Raw genomic sequence first — 16766 nt, forward strand, 5'->3', positions numbered from 1 at the left:
CAGCCCGAGCATTCACATGATCCTGTACCTTGGGTAAAAATTGCAGGCTATCTAGGAGGGCAGCACTGGGATCAACCTGGCACTTCACACAAGCAGTAGGGGTGTGCATGGAACCACCAACTGTGGTCCGGCACTGGGGTGGGGGGTACCTTGTTAGGGATGCTTGTTAGGGATGGGCCCGGACCGGTCCGGAGGCCATTAAAAAAGCCTATGGACCGGTCCGGACCTGGGCAGTCCGGTTCAGGTGTGGGGGGGTACCTTTAAGAGCGGCGGGAGGGTTTACTTACCCCTCCTGCCGCTTTCCCGCTCTGGCGCCCGTAATCCTTAGAGTAATTGGGGTGGCAGGACACCTCCCTGCTGCCCCTTCCCCGACGTTGCTTGTAAAAACTCCCAGGAGTCCTTTGTGCGCGCGCACGCATGTCACAGAGACGAGCGCGCGCAAAGGACTCCTGGGAATTTTTACAAGCAACATCGGGGAAGGGGCGGCAGGGAGGTGTCCTGCCACCCCAATTACTCTAAGGATTATGGGCGCCAGAGTGGGAAAGCGGCGGGAGGGGTAAGTAAACCCTCCCGCCGCTCTTAAAAGTACCCCCCATACACACACCTGAACCGGACCGCCCAGGTGCGGACCAGTTTGGATCGGCCCATAGGCTTTTTTAATGGCCTCCGGACCGGTCCGGGCCCATCCCTAACAAGCAGCCCTTCCCAGGAAGGGCTGCCCATGCCTGCATAGGGCTGCTTGTGTGAATAGCCTCTATGTGTAGCTAACTATACTGATACTGTTGATGCCATAGACACTATAGGCCAGGGTAGGAAACCTTTGGCTCTCCAGCTGTTGTTATCTACAACTCCCAACAGCCCCAACCACAATTTATTTTGGCTGGGATGATGGGAGTTGTAGTTAAACAGTGAAGGGCCAAGGTTGTCTATCTCCACTCTAGACAGCTTTCCACATATTCAGTAGCATTATAATTTCAGCCCCATAGTTCAGGCTATCAGTTTATAGTTAGATACTGAAAACTGTTCAGTTCATTTTCAGTTCATTGGGTTTGGCTATTAGCTATAAGAAACTTAAAACTGATTTCGATACTCTACCAAATAATTCAAAATGTGAAAATTGATATCCAGGGTTTCTACACAGCCTTTTCTGATCTGGATGGCTCTTAATTTAGCATCTTCTGGGGTGTTCATATTCTTTTGCTTTGAGATTTATAGTCTCTTATGTCTTTCTAGGTTAGCCAATGTGCTTTAGTATCTTAATACCACATACTATGGTGTGCACTCTTGGCCAGATGATTTAATATGTCAGACAGATCATGGAATTGCTGCTTTTCTCGGCTTGTTCACAGACATAATTACCTTTTATTGTAAATACATGTCTGTTGCATTTGAGTAACACTAAAGATGTGGGTAAAAGCTGACAATTAAGTTACTTTCAGGTCTTTGTGTCAGTGGTTTCTAAATCATAAATAGGTCTTTGTATAGAATCATGGATAAGATAAGCTTTCACATACTTGAGGCATTTCACTGTGGTGTTATGTGATGATTGTATGTAAGCAAAATACTAAATTTTACCCTTCTCCCCCTTTTAAACTTACAATTGCCAAGTTGTTGTTTTTGATTTAGGAATGAAGTTCAGCCATGAGCTTGATCGTCAAGTTTTATGCCAGATTTTAACAGAGAGCAAATTTTTATGGCAGAATCACAAACTCCTGACAGCATATAATGGAAACATTGACACAGTCTTCATCAGTGTCAATTGGTGCTGCGGTTGTAATAATGAATTCTTTGCTTTATTTCATTATATATGAAGATGGTTTTAATGAATTCTGGATTACTATAAAATGTTTGCCAAAGAACATGGATCAGTAATTAAATTTTATATTTATAAATAGATTGCCTGGTTATCTCTTGTTGGTGGCCAAACATCCCTGTCCTTGTACTTTATTTATTTTGACATAAATATTAACATTGTCTTGGACATTTATCTATTAACTTTCCCTAAAATAATTTATTTTTATCTTTTACTGCTGCTGAGGATACCAATCCTAAATGTTTACTTGGAAGTAAGTCCCACTGAGTTCAATAGGACTTATTCCCAAGTAAGTGCGTAGAGGAATGCAGTTTTAACAACATAGCCCTCTACATTTTTATTCAGCAGTAATTCCAATTATGTTCAATATAGCATATTGTAGTTAGAATTGTAGTCTTAGGCTGAAAGTCAATATGTATAGGAACTTAGGAGGAAGCTTTATACCAGGTCAGACATTTGGTCCTTCTATCCCAGTATTGTCTACACTAATGGGCAGCTGTTCTCCACAATTCCAGGCAGGGGTCTTTCTCAGCCCCATCAGAGATGTCAGGGCTTGAACTTGGAACCATCTGGACATAGAGCAGGTCCTCTGCTACTGAGCTATGGCCCAGATGATTGTGCTACATTTTACATGAGCATTTCAATGCCAATTAAATGGCATAAGCTCGAAATTATATGTATGTCTTAATGGTGGTGAAGTGGACTCATGACTAATACTGTTTCATGTTGCATATGATTTCACTGGCAATAATTACTTTGGTTGGTCTAGAAATAGCAAAACATTGAAGAGATAAAATCTTTGGGAAGTTGTATGTGGATTACAGGATTAATGGTGGTAGTAGTGACTTAATTCTTAACTGTTAGCATAAACCAAATATCTAGTTTTGTATCTGTCATCTAGAAGACCACTGCTTTCCTCATCATTTTGAATCACATGACTTTAGAAATCATGGTTAATGTTTCTATTGGTGTTGAATTTGCTGCTTATCTACCAGTAACAAAAATGAGACTAACAGAATGTGTGAAATACCTAGCTCATGTTCTTTCTTTTCTTTAAAGACTTGTGCTATGCAATCTGTGAAAACTTTTTTGTTTGTAAAATAATTCAAAATTACATTCTATCTTTGTCTTTTGGTTGAAGGTCAAGTATGTGCACATGTTCTTTCAAGGACTAATGAGAGACAGAACTCTTTTCTGCAATTGGAGTCCATCAGCCAACCAAATGCTAGTAGCTGGATTCTTTTTAACTTCTGCAGATTTTATTTTTAAAAAGTAGATGAATGTTATGGTATTGTTAATAAGGAATGTAGCAGCTCACCAATACTAAGCCGTTACCTCGTAGAATGATCTAGTTAGAAGGGATATAGACAAATGGGCTTCTTTTTCCATCTTGGTTGGCAGTTGTACTGTTCAGTAGTTTTGGAGCATAGTTGCTGATTTCTGTTGAGAGATATTGCATGTAAGACCGAATGTCTATTCTACATCTTTTTGCTAGAGGATGTGGTAGAGGTGCAGCAAGGTAATTTCGGACCCTGGACCTAATGAACTTATGGGAGTCGCCTGCAAAATAAGCATCCTGACCATATATATACATTTCACTACAACCTACAGATCTGGGCCAGATTGCATTTGCCAAAAAATTAAAAAAGCCTATGCAAGACCCAATGGCTTCACACAGCTTCTTGACCATTTACAAACTAACTAGGACACAACACATGCCCTTTGCTCCACAGTTCAAACACAAAACCAACTTGGACATATAGTGCATTCATAAGGGTAAAAAAGTAAAACCACAACACATGCCCCTTGCTTCACAATTCCCATGAACACCTTTTGGATCACAAATCAACTTGAACATAGCGCATTTTTAAAAAAGTTTTTTAAAAGTGTTTGTTCAGATGCAACAGTTAGTTCCACTTTCACTAGGTGTGAAGTATTCTATGGATAGAGAGAACTGTTTCTTGCAGTTTTACTGCAGTAGGGAAAAAATGCGCTCCCCGCATGCCCAGATCAGCCGAGGGAGACACAGACGCAGACACCAGAGACACGGGCGCACACGCAAGGGCCTTATTATATAGGAGGATGCACTAATATGTACCGTCCACTGCACCGTGATGTGTACACACAACTACTTTGAATACAGATAGCTGTCAATACAGGCAGATGCATCATGCACATGGAGTTGCCCCCTCCTCAACATGAATTAGAAGACTTTTCCTAGTGGGAAGTACTTTGTTGGCATTAGAGCCTGTGCTTTGACAAGTGATGGATAGGTGCAATATATTGAGAGCTCAAGTGTTAAGGAAATTCCATCAGTCAGTTCAGCACTCGCACTATAAGGATCTGTTGAAATGTCTTTGAGATGAAAAGTTCAACTGAATTTTTTTTGCTTTTGGGTTCTTTTGGAATTGTGGGAATTAGGTGAAATAGGATTTTCCCAGGTCTTTAGGTTGTCAACTTTAACACCAACTAAATTTACTCTATTTGGAAGGAACACGATACATTCAGAGAAGAGAATTTTTAAAAAAAATTTTCATGAAGAAAAACTACAGTATAAAACTGAATTCTTTTAAATCACTTTTTTGTTTTCCTTTATAGCAGTGTTGTCTCGTGCATATACGCGCACACACGCACACATACATAATCTCACACATACATGTGTTCTCAAATATGTGCCTTTTCCATAATAAGTGTTTGTTAATAACATAGTTTTATTTGGAATGCAAAGTCTGAATATTTGACAGACTTTAAGTGTGATAATTTAGCTGAAATAGAATAATTATGATTCAGTACTGTGTACATTTCACCTTTAAAACTGATTTGTATAAACTGTAACATTTAATGGGCATGGTCCTGCCAAAATTGAGTGCTTTTAAGCCCTCCCTTATATCAATAGAAGAGCTTTAAATCTGTTAATATCAGTTTATGTTCATGTTAGAATAAATGAGAATTCACAGGTCTTCATCTTGGCTGAATCATGTCCATTGCAGTGATGAAAAGGCTATAACATTGTATTGTGTTTCACTATACTTGCAGATTCATACTTTAGTTGAAAGTCTGAAGCTTTCCATTACTGATCAACAACTCCCTATGTTCATTCGTATAATGCAACTTGGGATTGCACTATACTATGGAGAAATAGGCAGCTTTAAAGATGGAGAAAATGAAGACCTGGTTTGTCACAGTAAGGATGTTTTGGGGAACATCTCAGGTAAATACAAATTGTATTCCTTCATATGTCCAAAAAGGCATTAAAGAATAATTGTCCATGTGCAAATAATGCAAAGTAGTTATAACCATGGTTTCTTGAAAATTTGTGGGTTAGTTTGAGATACATGTCTTTATATATGTATCTTATATTGTGTTAGAATTTAAATAAGTAATGATTCAGAGTTGGTTTCTGGTGAAGCTATAAATAATACTGCTAAAGCAGAACATATTTCCATAAAGCAATTTCATTTTGGCCTTTTGTAGTTAATGGAACAACTTTTCCATGGCTAAATTGGCAATTTCTAATACTGTTGTATTTCTTTGAGGAAAAGAGTAAGGATTTAATTCTAATTGCTATCTTTTGTAGTATAGCTAGAGATGGAGAACTCCCTGCTGCTTTTTATGGAAGATTGATTTGAAAAATTAGTTTAAAACTTTCCAGAAATATCAGCTTATTTTCTGAACCATTTTAATGGTGAGAAGTATTGTTTCAATCCCTCACTCCTAGCTAGCTCCATGATTTCCCAGACTTCCTGTCCTCTCCATGTTGAATAAAACTGATATGTCTGGGGCAGTGGTGGCACTGCTGCTGTAGTATAAGGGAGGTCTGATATCTCCCTCCTCTGTTTGGTTCACTCATTACAAGTGCCAGGTAGAAAAGACCCTAGTGTTCCTAGAGAAATTTAATAAATGGTCTGACTTACTATAAGGCACCTTCATATGTACAATTTCATTGAGCAGTACACTAGGCTGAATGGATATAGGTAGACAGGCTGCTTTTGGAAATAAACATAAGAAGAATTGCTAGGTCATATAAAAATTCCATCCAATACAGCATCCTGATTCCTACAGTGGCCAACCGGATGCTTCTGAGAAGCCCTCAAATAGGAGATGCAGGCAATAGCCCTCCTCTGCTGTTGTAGGGTTCCACACAGCCATCCAGACTGTGATAGTTCTCTCTTCCTCCTTAATTCTGTCTAATCCCTCTTTACAAATCATCCAAGCTAGTAGCCATTGCCACATCCCCTGGTAGCAAATTACAAGTACTTTCCCCTGACCTTGCCAAATCTCTCGCCAATTAGTTTTTTAAAGATAAATCCAAGTTCTAATTATTAGGGGGGGGAGGCTTTCTCTTTCTCTCCACTCCCCCCACCCCACCATTCATAGAGGTGATTCTCACGATCAGTGGAAAGCAGGCTAAGGGAGCTTAGCCGCCTTTCCACAGACCATGGGAACCACCGGGTTCGAAGGCGAGCTCGGTTTCTCCAAAGCGGGTAACCCACTTGAATACCCCTCCCCCCTTAGCCCAGGTTAGTGGAGCGAGCGCTCCGCTAACCTGGATTTTCTGATCTTATATTGCCATGGCGCGGCACCTCACTGTGGCAACACACAAGGAGACCCCCATCGGGATGCTGCAAGCAGCCTCCTGGGCTCGGGGGTCTCTCCAGCATGCCCCGCATGCTCGCGTGGTGCATCCTGGAACTTCCGGGGGCTATGCAGCCCCCGATCCCCGCAGCCCCCGCCGGCTCCTTGACAGAGCCGGCAGTCGTGTGGGCAGCAGCCATGATCATCGGTGGGGAACATGGGCTAAGCCTGTGCTTCCCGCAGAACCCCCTCCGGCGGGTCTCACTGATCATGAGACTTGCCTCATTATGTTTTATCAAGCTTCATTATGTCTTAGTTGCTTTTGCCTTTCCTTATATGGAAGGTGCCACATATGTCTGATGATTTTAGATGCCCCTTTCCACATGTTTTCCAACTTTACAATTTTTTTTAGGGATGGGACAATGAGAACTGTACATCCTGTTTCCCACAGTGGCCAACCAGATGCTTTTGAGAAGCTCATGTGTGGCTACATCATAAATTTAAATAAAGGCTTTACAATACTGGCACTCTTATTTTTAAACCCTTTTATAATAATCCTTAGCATGGAATCGTCCCTTTTCACAGTGGCTGCACACAGAATTGATGTTTTCATTGAGCTTTCCACTGTTACCCCAAGATCTCTTCTGGTTGGTTACCACGAGTTCAGATCCATCAGCATTCATGTGAAGTTCAGAATTTTTTTTGCAGAGGCTCTTGTTTTTAAAGTATAATGGTCTTTGTTGAAGGACATATTTCGGGGGGAAAGTAAGATTCTTGAGGCAAAACACTTTAACTGTCCTTCTACATTATGCAGAAATGTGAAGCCCCAAGGCATTAGTTGGTCTACTGTTCTGAAATCTTGAAAACTGCTACAGATTAATATCCCTTGTCATTCTTGACAAAGGAATAAAAAATAATTCCTACAGTTCCTATCATGTTGTGCTGTGAGACCACCAGCTAATTTGCGCTAATATAATGAATGATCTTGCATGGCTGGGGGGTGGGTGGGGACTGGGGAGGCATATAGGTATTTTTCACCAAGATTGACTTTATAGGGAAGACAGGCACTTTACAGTGGTGTAAACATTTTTCCAGTTAATGTCTGCAGTGATGCACCTGTAACCCTGAGTAGTGTTCTTATTTTAGCAAATAAAAAGTTAAAGCATCTACATCGTTTGTTTGCTACTGATGTAGGGGACTGAGTCAGTTTTCATTGTGTTCCCAAAACTAGATGATTTGGCCTAATGTGCAGAGGGACAGGTCTAGCAAATGAAACTGTTGTAAATGATTGGCTGTATTTGAGGAGCAGGAGAACTGGTCTTGTGGTAGCAAGCATGAATTGTCCACTCTACTAAGCAGGGTCTGCCCTGATTTGTATTTGAATGGGAAACTAGTTGTGAGCACTGTAGATATTCCTAGTAGGGGATGAGGTTGCTCTGGGAAGAGCAACTGCATGCTTGCATGCAGAAGGTCCCAAGTTCCCTTCCTGGCATCTCCAAATTGGAATGGGAGAGACTCCTGTCTGTAATCTCCTGCTGCCAGACTATGTAGACAATACTGAGCTAGATGGACCAATGGTCTAACTCAGTATAAGGCAGCTTTCTAGGTTCTTGAATTGAATCTGGTAGATTCCTGTGGAATTATAGCATATCTTACCATGGTCCAGACACAAGCATGGCTGCAAAGCAAGAGACTGGATGTGGCCTGCAGGGATTTTTTTGCTGGCCCCCAAATAGGAATATTCTTTAGCAGCAGCAGGAGCCATAAAGAGCTCTTGGCTTATCCCGCTAACCAGCAGCAGCTCAATGCAGTTGGGCACTTGAGACCAAATGAGATTCACATTGCAGCGAAGGACTGACAAGCCAGTGAGCTTCTTGGAGCCACAGCGATATCTGGATATCAGTAGCAGCAGTAAGCTGGCACAGGCAGAGCACACCCTAGAAAAGCAGAGGGTCATTTTTTTGGTCAGGTCCCCCTCTTCTCTGAGTGGGATGGTATCCTCCACCCTCTTCTGAAACTTACTTACATTGCTATCCTCTGCATGTTGACTAAGTACTACATCCCATGGTATACCCAGTAAGGCTTACTCTCAAGTAAGCATACCTCGGTTGCAGTGGAGAAGACTTGGCATTTGTCTGGGGCTGGCATGCACTTCAGGTATCCCACTGACGGAGCAGGGCCAGGGCCTGTTTTCTGTCACACCCTTGCTCTCAGATAGCGAGGAGAAAGGGGATGCTGACAGCCCTTCAGCTGATGCAGGGGTGCCTGAGAGGCAGATCCGGTTAATGTCTCAGAGCAGGCACAGCAGTCTGAGGCAGCAGAGACAGGGACTGATGAACTGGAGAACGAGCTGTGCTGGCAACCCCCATTGACTCCACTGCAGAGATGGGTCACAAGGCGGCAGGCAGAGCTAGAATCAATCAGGAGAAGTAAACGCCTCTTGCAGAGGGCTGATAATCCTTGAATCCCTGCCAGCTGAGAGTTATCAGCTTGAACTATAAAGCATGTCTACAGCTTGCAGTTAGCTGCTGGAAGGCAACGTATGTCATCCCTAATGTTGACAGCTTTCAGCCTGAGCCAGAGAGAGAGAGAAATATTCCTGAGCTGTGTTTCGCTTCTGCTACCCAATTTGGTCTTTTGTGAACTATCATCCTAGACTTCCCTACCGGGTGGCCAGATTACTGACATTTTCCTTGGTTAAAATTGTCCTTGATTAAGGAAGGACAAAAATTAAAATTGGTTAAGTTTTATTTATCTATCCTTGGTTAAAATTGTTGGTTCCTTGATGAAGGAAAAAGATGTACAAGTAGCTAATAATTGCTTTTGTTATAATATGTTAATTTTGATGTAATGTGCTTAAAATTGACCTCATTTCCTGCACAGCAAGTCATGGTTGGTTCTGACCCACTGGGCATTTGAGTTGTGCACCTCTGCTATAAAGGGTTTTATCTTAAAGCCCACCTGACACTTCTGCCCACTTTTGTATAACTATTCTGCCACCAATCTCGTAATGTAAATATAAATTTACATTTGAGTCTCATCCCTCATGTAAAGGTAAAGTGTGCTGTCAAGTCGATTTTGACTCCTGGCGCCCACAGAGCCCTGTGGTTTTCTTTGGTAGAATATGGAAGGGGTTTACCATTGCCTCCTCCCACGCAGTATGAGATGATGCTTTTCAGCATCTTCCTATATTGCTGCTGCCCGATATAGTAGCAGCAGGGATTTGAACCAGCAACCTTCTGCTTGTTAGTCAAGCATTTCCCCGCTGTGCCACTTAAGGAAGTTCACCCCTCCTGTAGTAGGTGATAATAAGGCATGGATGAGGTTTTAATCACTGGTGAAATAAAGGACTTTATATATAAAACAAAGCAACATTTATTCAGTAAATGCACAGTTTTTCGGTCTGATATTAAAAATGGTATTAAAGAGAAAAACAAAGAATATACTAAAGAGGTTGAAGGGATTAATTTAATAAATGATGTCCTGCTTCTATTCCCTATTGAACTCACAAACCAGATTCCCTTTCTCTTTTCCCTGGAGTCTCCATAACCCAAGACCCAGAATAAAATGGCCTTGTTTTTAGCCTACTTTCCAGTAGGCTTATGCGATCACTTGGGATTCCGTGTGTGTGTACCCCACCCCCATCAATGTCGCAATGCCTGGACCAAAATGAACCAAATCGGGTACAATTGTAGGGACACATAGGGACACCTCAAAAGCATAGTTTGTGAATTGTCCCAATTCAAGATGGCGGATGTGTGAATGTTTGAGGTGTAAGTGGGCTATCTTGTGGGCTGTCTAACTGATTTGAACCAAATTAGATACAGCTGTAGGGGCACGTAGGGAAGCCCAATGGCATAGTTTGTGATGATGTCATTTGCCCCGATTCAAGATGATGGACGTGTGTGAACATTTGAGGCGCAAGAGATCTAACTTGTGGACCTCTATTTGAACCAAACTTAGTCCAGTTATAGAGAGAGTGAAAGGCAAGTAGGCAGACTAGTTCTTACTAGAACTACTTCTTTCCTTCCCCAGTCAGCTGTTAGTTACAGTTGGCGGTTAACTGATGAGCAACAAATATTGCATGGCAGAATCAGCTCTCAGTTGCTGAAGACTAATGGCTCAGGCAAGGCATCTGTGCCTCAGTTTCCTAAGGCCATCTTGAATGGAGCCACACAGACTGCTCCACCTCAGCCTTCCCCAGAGATCAGTTCCAATGTGTTTTCCATTCCAATCTCCACTCTGAGGTGCCTTTTTTTCTTCAGCAATTCCAATTTTACCTCCGAGCCCCCTCAGACAGAGCCTGAGGAAGTGTACTAAGCACCCTCGCTTAGAATCTTCCACCAGAGCTAGCCAAACATAGTCCAATTATAACTTTTAAAACTGATTGGCTAGTAATTTACACAGTGGGGCTCTTCCAATTGATTTATTCAGGGTGTTTCCAAAACCCTTAAGTTTTTAATGTAACTGCTGTCTGTATTTAGACGTAACCTGAACCAGCCAGCATGTCAACAATCCTTCCACTAAATACAATATATCCAGTATGCTTTACTTCACCCAGAAGTCAGACAAAATGTAGCCATTGACCAACATTGTTTAATATGTAGAATTACACAGTAGAATTTGCTACAAGGGCCAATTCAGGACTCCCACTTCCTTTTTAAAAGGTGTTTTCTGTAAAAGAGTCTACTTTGTTGGCATTAAGTCAGCTGTCTTCAGTCTTTTTAGACTCAGAACCTACATTTGATCTCAGCAACTGAGATAGAGTTTTACCTTATTTTATCTGCCTTTCTCCAGAGTTACCAGAGACAGAAGGTAGTATAATGGTAGTATAAAAGAGGGAATCTTGGCATGTTAAACTTGGCATACAGGAGTGAGAGAAACCAAACCTTGCTAAATAACCACCTCCTGTAGTTTTGTTTGTCTTTGCTTCTTATAATATCACTCCTTCTGTTTTTCTCCCTCTTTATCTTTCTGCTCTTAAAAAACAATTACAATTGCCCTCTGCTTCACAAGAGATACATGTGTTGTCCTTCATGCTGGAGATAAATCTGAATAGTGGAAAGAACTTATATTTCCCTGTTTAATGCCAAATCTGAAGAAGAATTTTGGAAGAACCCAAAAGCTTGCTCACTCACCTTTGTGACGTTTTAGTTGGCCTTAATGAAGGTATTACTATTGTGGCTTTTGGATCGGAACTAACCGAGGAGCTATGGCATTCTGTTTGCTACTGCTTCAATCTGCTGCTATCAATTTCTGTTTGATGCTGTGCCTTATTTTTTGAACCTTTCATTTTCTTAAAGAAGAGATCCTTTGCAAACAATGACACACTTTGTCTGGAACAGTTTATTCAGTATTTAAGGAGAACCAGGTAATAGTACAAAGCTTAGTGAACAGCTCTGCCTTCATAAAATCTCTGCTCCCATTCTCATGTGGTGCTCCTGGCCTTTGTGACTTGGGTACATGCTGTTTCAAATTTGAATGCAAGAAGGATCTGTGCGAAAGCCCTCTACTTTTGCTATCCCCAAGTGCCTTGGCCAAACTGTGCTTTTTGTCCAGGTGGCTGGGTCGAAAAAGCACCGTGTTTTGTCAAGGGTGTTTGAATAATCTGCCACCTGCCACAATCACAGAATGCTGATCAGATCCATATCTGTGTTTGTGGTGGGGATTTGTTCCGTCTCTCCAACCTTCTTCCATGAGATGAAATAAGACATCACACCTGTGATAAACCTGGGTTAATGGCATAAACTTCCAGACTTTTCTGCAACACTTTTTCTACTAACTTTAAAAAATGCACCCGAAGTTTCTGAAGGCACTGATTTGATAACTTATGTAGAGGGGAAAGCGAACAAAAATGAAACCTAGTATTTTCTTGACACTTGCAGTTGTCAGTACCTTAAAGGAGAAAAATGGGAACAAAAAGACATTTCTGCTGTTTGGAAATAATACACTTGAAATTGTTCAAGAACAGTTAATCCTTGCGTTAAGACCCTGCCAGTAATTCTGCCAAGACCAGGGTCCAGCTTGTGTTAGTAACCATATAAAAGTAGGTTGCATAAGTCAAAGGATTGCTTTGATGTTTGTTATCAAATAATTTGTTAGGTATTATTATTATTTATTATAATTATTATATTAATAATCAAAATACAAGTTGAAGTATTGTTCGAATACTAGTATTCAGTTTATTTGGCCCTTGCTTTCCTTTCCCTTGGTTTTGTTTACTTTTTCCATTCATCTGCTCTCAAAATTGAATGAATATTATCAGCTAAATTAGGCAGGGATGTTTTTAAGTGTCACATTTTAAATTACATAAAACACAATGTTTTATGTAATCTTCCTTTTCTTTTTCTGAAGAGGCTTTAATTTGAATAGTTCAAAGTGCATTAAGTGAATTCTGACAGTAATGTATTTCATGACTTTTGAAAAAAGGTTCCGCTCCCAAATGAATTATTTAAGTAGGGTGTCTTGTAATATGCTGCTGATTTCAATTCTGCAGTCTTTCACTCTATGGCAGCTGTGTTCAGTAGTTGCCTTTTTTCATGGTCTAAATCTGGTTGTAAAAGATTCAGCTGTCAAAACACATCTTCTATTCCACAATTCTCAGTGAAGAAACAGATATTTTCCAACTGCATCTTTGTTATGTTATGTAACTAGACTGTGGCCAGGATCCAGAGAACTATGCACACACATGTCCCATTCATGCCCTAATCCTTCTCCAGTTTCTTCTCCACCTTCCCACCTCCCCCCACCCACCCCCGTCCCGTCCAAAGACATCAAATCCCTAAATTGCTTTTTGGATTTTGGGGCATGAATGTAAAGAGTAGATAGTGGAGTAAGGTAGGGGGAATAGATAATTCGTTTGCTTCTTTAATCAATAATTTAAATTGGATTTTAATTTTTGACAAAAATATTTAGTTTAGTGGCCACATTCACATTAGTGTTTTGCTAGTGCAAGGACGTAGTGCAGTGATGTTGCTCAAGGAAAATAATATCTGTGCCACACTAGTTCTTGTGTCACTGGAAGATATTCATAAGTTGTGCAGTATGTTGCAAAACAGGTTGTGCAGCATGTTACGGAACATGTTGCATAACTTTGTATTGGTCTTGGAGAAGATTTTGCACTAGTGGTTGTAGTGCAAGTGGCTATGGTGGCGACAGTGACGAAGGGCCTGGTCAACTGCTGCCGTTGCCACTCCTGCTCAGGGCTACCAAGACCATTGGTGCGGGGAGATAGACAAAGGATGGGCCAGGCCCGGGACCGGGCTTGTCAGGAGCGAGTGGCCATAGTGGTGGCGGCAGCAAGGAAGGGCCCTGTCAGCTGCCACTGCTCCTGCTCCTGCTCCTGCTGAGGTCCACTGAACCCATTGGCAGAGGGAGGCAGCCAGGTGAGGGAGGGGCCTGGACCCAGGCCTGTCAGCCTGATGAGAGTGAGCGGCCGTGGCAGCGAGGAAGGGTCCAGTCAACTGCTGCTGCTCCTGCCTGGGGCTACCTTCAAGGGCATCTAACGGGTGCCATTGTGACCCAGAGAGGTGTTAAGCAGGGCTTCATTCTTGCTCCACTCTTGTTTAATTACTACATAAATTCTATGGTGGATCAACTTAGCCTTTTAGATTTCCACCCTCCTAAATTTGCAGGGAGGCATATATCTATCTTGCTTTATGCAGATGATGTGGTTATCCTATCGAGAACTCCTATTGGCCTCAGAAAAATTCTGTGTGCATTAAATCTGTACTGCAAGAAGGAAGGTTTGGAGATCAATTTTTAGAAAACCAAAACAATAGCTTTTGCAAGGAGACCTAAGATTCGCACTTGGAGGATTGAGGGACAACTTATTGGACAGGTATTACTTTTTAAGTACCTAGGGGTAGTTTTCCATGCTGGGGGCAATAGGAAGGCCCACGTGAATTATGTAGTCTCCGATGCCCAGAAAAGTTTGCTCGCCATTTTACAGTACTTGCAATGAAAAGGTGGCTATTACTTACCAGCGGCTTTTAAATTATTTAAAGCCAAGTCATTGTCCCAATTACTTTATGGAGCACAGTTGGACTCTTTCTCAAATATAGTAATTTTGGAATGTGTGCAGTCAAAATCCCTGAGAACTGCACTTAATACCCCATGTTTCGAATGCTGCCATCCGTTTGAGGACTGGCTTTATTAGGGTGGAGGCCAATGTTTAGATTACTATATTTTGCTACTGGCTTAAACTAATCTATCATCCAGTTGGCCTGGCTCCCCTAATTTTTGAGGATGATTTCGGCTCCAGGTGGATCCAGTCTATTGAGGTTAAAATAGCTACTCTGGGCCTTTCTGTTACAATTTGTCCAAATTGGGTTTTGATCAGGCAAGGCTGCTGGTTAAACAATGAGTTTTTGATTCTGAACGGCAAAATGACCTTGGGAAGGTTTCTAAATTTTATATCTCGGAGGAAAGAAGATACCTAGTTTCCGCAATGAATTATTTTACTTGGCTGCAATTTCCGAGGTATAGGAAAGCTTTTGCCTTGATTCGTTGCCGTTGCTTACCCTCGGCAGTCCTAGAAGCGTGTTACAGAGGGGTTCCACTTGCTGATAGACTTTGCCCTTGTGGGCTAGATCAGGTCGATACTATCAAACATGTTTTATTATTCTGCCTCTTCTATAAGGATATTCGTTAATCTTTCATCACACCTTTGTTATCTAAATTCCCTGGTCGACAGGAGCTATTTTATTGTTCTTTGTTGCTTTTTGACTTTTTTTTTGTTGCTTTTGGAGTTTGTAATTATGTCTAATGTTGCTAAATTCTGCACTGCCGCTATAAATATACATCACCGGATGGTTAATGAGGAAATTTTATTGTTTTAATTTTTATTATTACTATATTTCCAATATTGTTAAAAATTTTAAATTATTTTTAATTTTAACTGTTTTAATAATATATACTCTCTTTACTGCTGTATAACTGTAATCTTTTTCTTTTGTTTTGGCTTGTGGCTGTAACATTAAAGATTCTGATCTTCTACTGAGCCCATTGGCAGAGGCAGGCAAGCAAGGGGCAGGCCAGGGCCAGGCCTGTCAGTGGCCTGATGGGAGTGAGTGGCCATGGCGGTGGTGGCAGCAAGGAAGGGCCCGGTCAACAGCTGCTGCTGCTGTTCCTGCTTGGGGCTTCTGATCCCACTGAGGGAGGGAGGCAGGCAGGTGAGGGACAGGACAGGCTTGGGCCTGTCAGCAGCCTGAGGGGAGCCAGCTGCTGTGGTGGTAGCGAGGAAGCACCTAGTCAACCCCCGCCACTGCCACTTCTGCTTGGGGCTACATAGCCCGTTGGCAGAGGGAGGCATACAGGCAGGTGAGGGACGGCCCAGGCCTGGGCCTGTTAGTGGCCTGAGCAGAGTGAATGGTCATCATGTGGCAGCAAGGAAGGGCCCAGCCTGCCACTGCTGCTGCTCCTGCTTGGGGCTACTGAGCCCATTGGCAGAGGTAGGTAGGTGAGGGACGGGACAGGCCCAGGCCTGGGCCTGTCAGCGGCCATGGCAGTGCCAGCGAGGAGAGGTCCAGTCAACCACTGCAGCGGCTGCTCCTGCTCGGGGCTACCGAGCCCATTGGCAGAGGGAGGCAGGCTGGCGAGAACATAAGAACAGCCCTGCTGGATCAGGCCCAAGGCCCATCTAGTCCAGCATCCTGTTTCTCACAGTGGCCCACCAGATGCTGCTGGAAGCCACAGGCAGGAGTTGAAGGTGTGCCCTCTCTCCTGCCATCACACCCCTGCAACTGGTTTTCAGAGCCATCCTGCCTTTGAGACTGGAGGTGGCCCACAGCCCTCCGACTAGTAGCCATTGATGGACCTCTTCTCCATGAAGTTATCCAAACCCCTCTTAAAGCCATCCAGGTTGTTGGCTGTCACCACGTCCTGTGGCAGAGAGTTCCACAAGTGGATCACGTGTTGTGTGAAAAAGTACTTCCGTTTGTTGGTCGTAGACCTCCTGGCAATCAATTTCATGGAGTGACCCCTGGTTCTAGTGTTGTGTGAGAGGGAAAAGAATTTCGCGCTCTCCAATTTCTTCAAACCATGCATGATTTTATAGACCTCTATCATGTCTACCCGTAGTCGTCTTTTTTCTAAACTAAAAAGCCCTAGGTGTTGTGGTCTTGCCTCATAAGAAAGGTGCTCTAGGCTCCTGATCGTCTTGGTTACCCTCTTCTGCACCTTTTTCAGTTCAACAATATCCTTTTTAAGATGTGGTGACCAGAATTGTATGCAGTACTCCAAGTGTGGTCGCACCATAGTTTTGTATAAGGGCATTATAATATTAGCCGTTTTATTTTCAGTCCCCTTCCTAATGATCGCTAGCATTGAATTTGCCTTTTTCACAGCTGCCGCACATTGAGTTGACACTTTCAACGAG

At 42.4% G+C, this 16766-nt stretch overlaps 1 protein-coding gene across 12 annotated transcripts in view; it reads left to right on the forward strand.

Moving 5' to 3' along the window:
- VPS13B (vacuolar protein sorting 13 homolog B) overlaps positions 1–16766 on the forward strand; it is a 714157-nt gene that overhangs the window by 80907 nt on the left and 616484 nt on the right. For 10 of the 12 annotated variants that reach the window (XR_008306071.1, XR_008306070.1, XM_053245163.1 and 7 more), the window contains exon 6: positions 4850–5024. The exons of 1 other annotated variant lie outside the window; for it this stretch is intronic. Coding sequence is in view for 8 of the 11 variants with exons in the window: in XM_053245163.1 (XP_053101138.1) it covers positions 4850–5024 (175 nt within the window). In the remaining 3 variants the exon portion in view is untranslated. Of the gene's footprint in view, positions 1–4849; positions 5025–11541; positions 11558–16766 lie in introns of those variants that run through there. One more of the 12 variants, XM_053245157.1, reaches the window with a different exon arrangement.

This window comes from Hemicordylus capensis, chromosome 4, assembly GCF_027244095.1.
Source record: "Hemicordylus capensis ecotype Gifberg chromosome 4, rHemCap1.1.pri, whole genome shotgun sequence".
Classification (NCBI taxonomy): Eukaryota; Metazoa; Chordata; class Lepidosauria; order Squamata; family Cordylidae; genus Hemicordylus; species Hemicordylus capensis.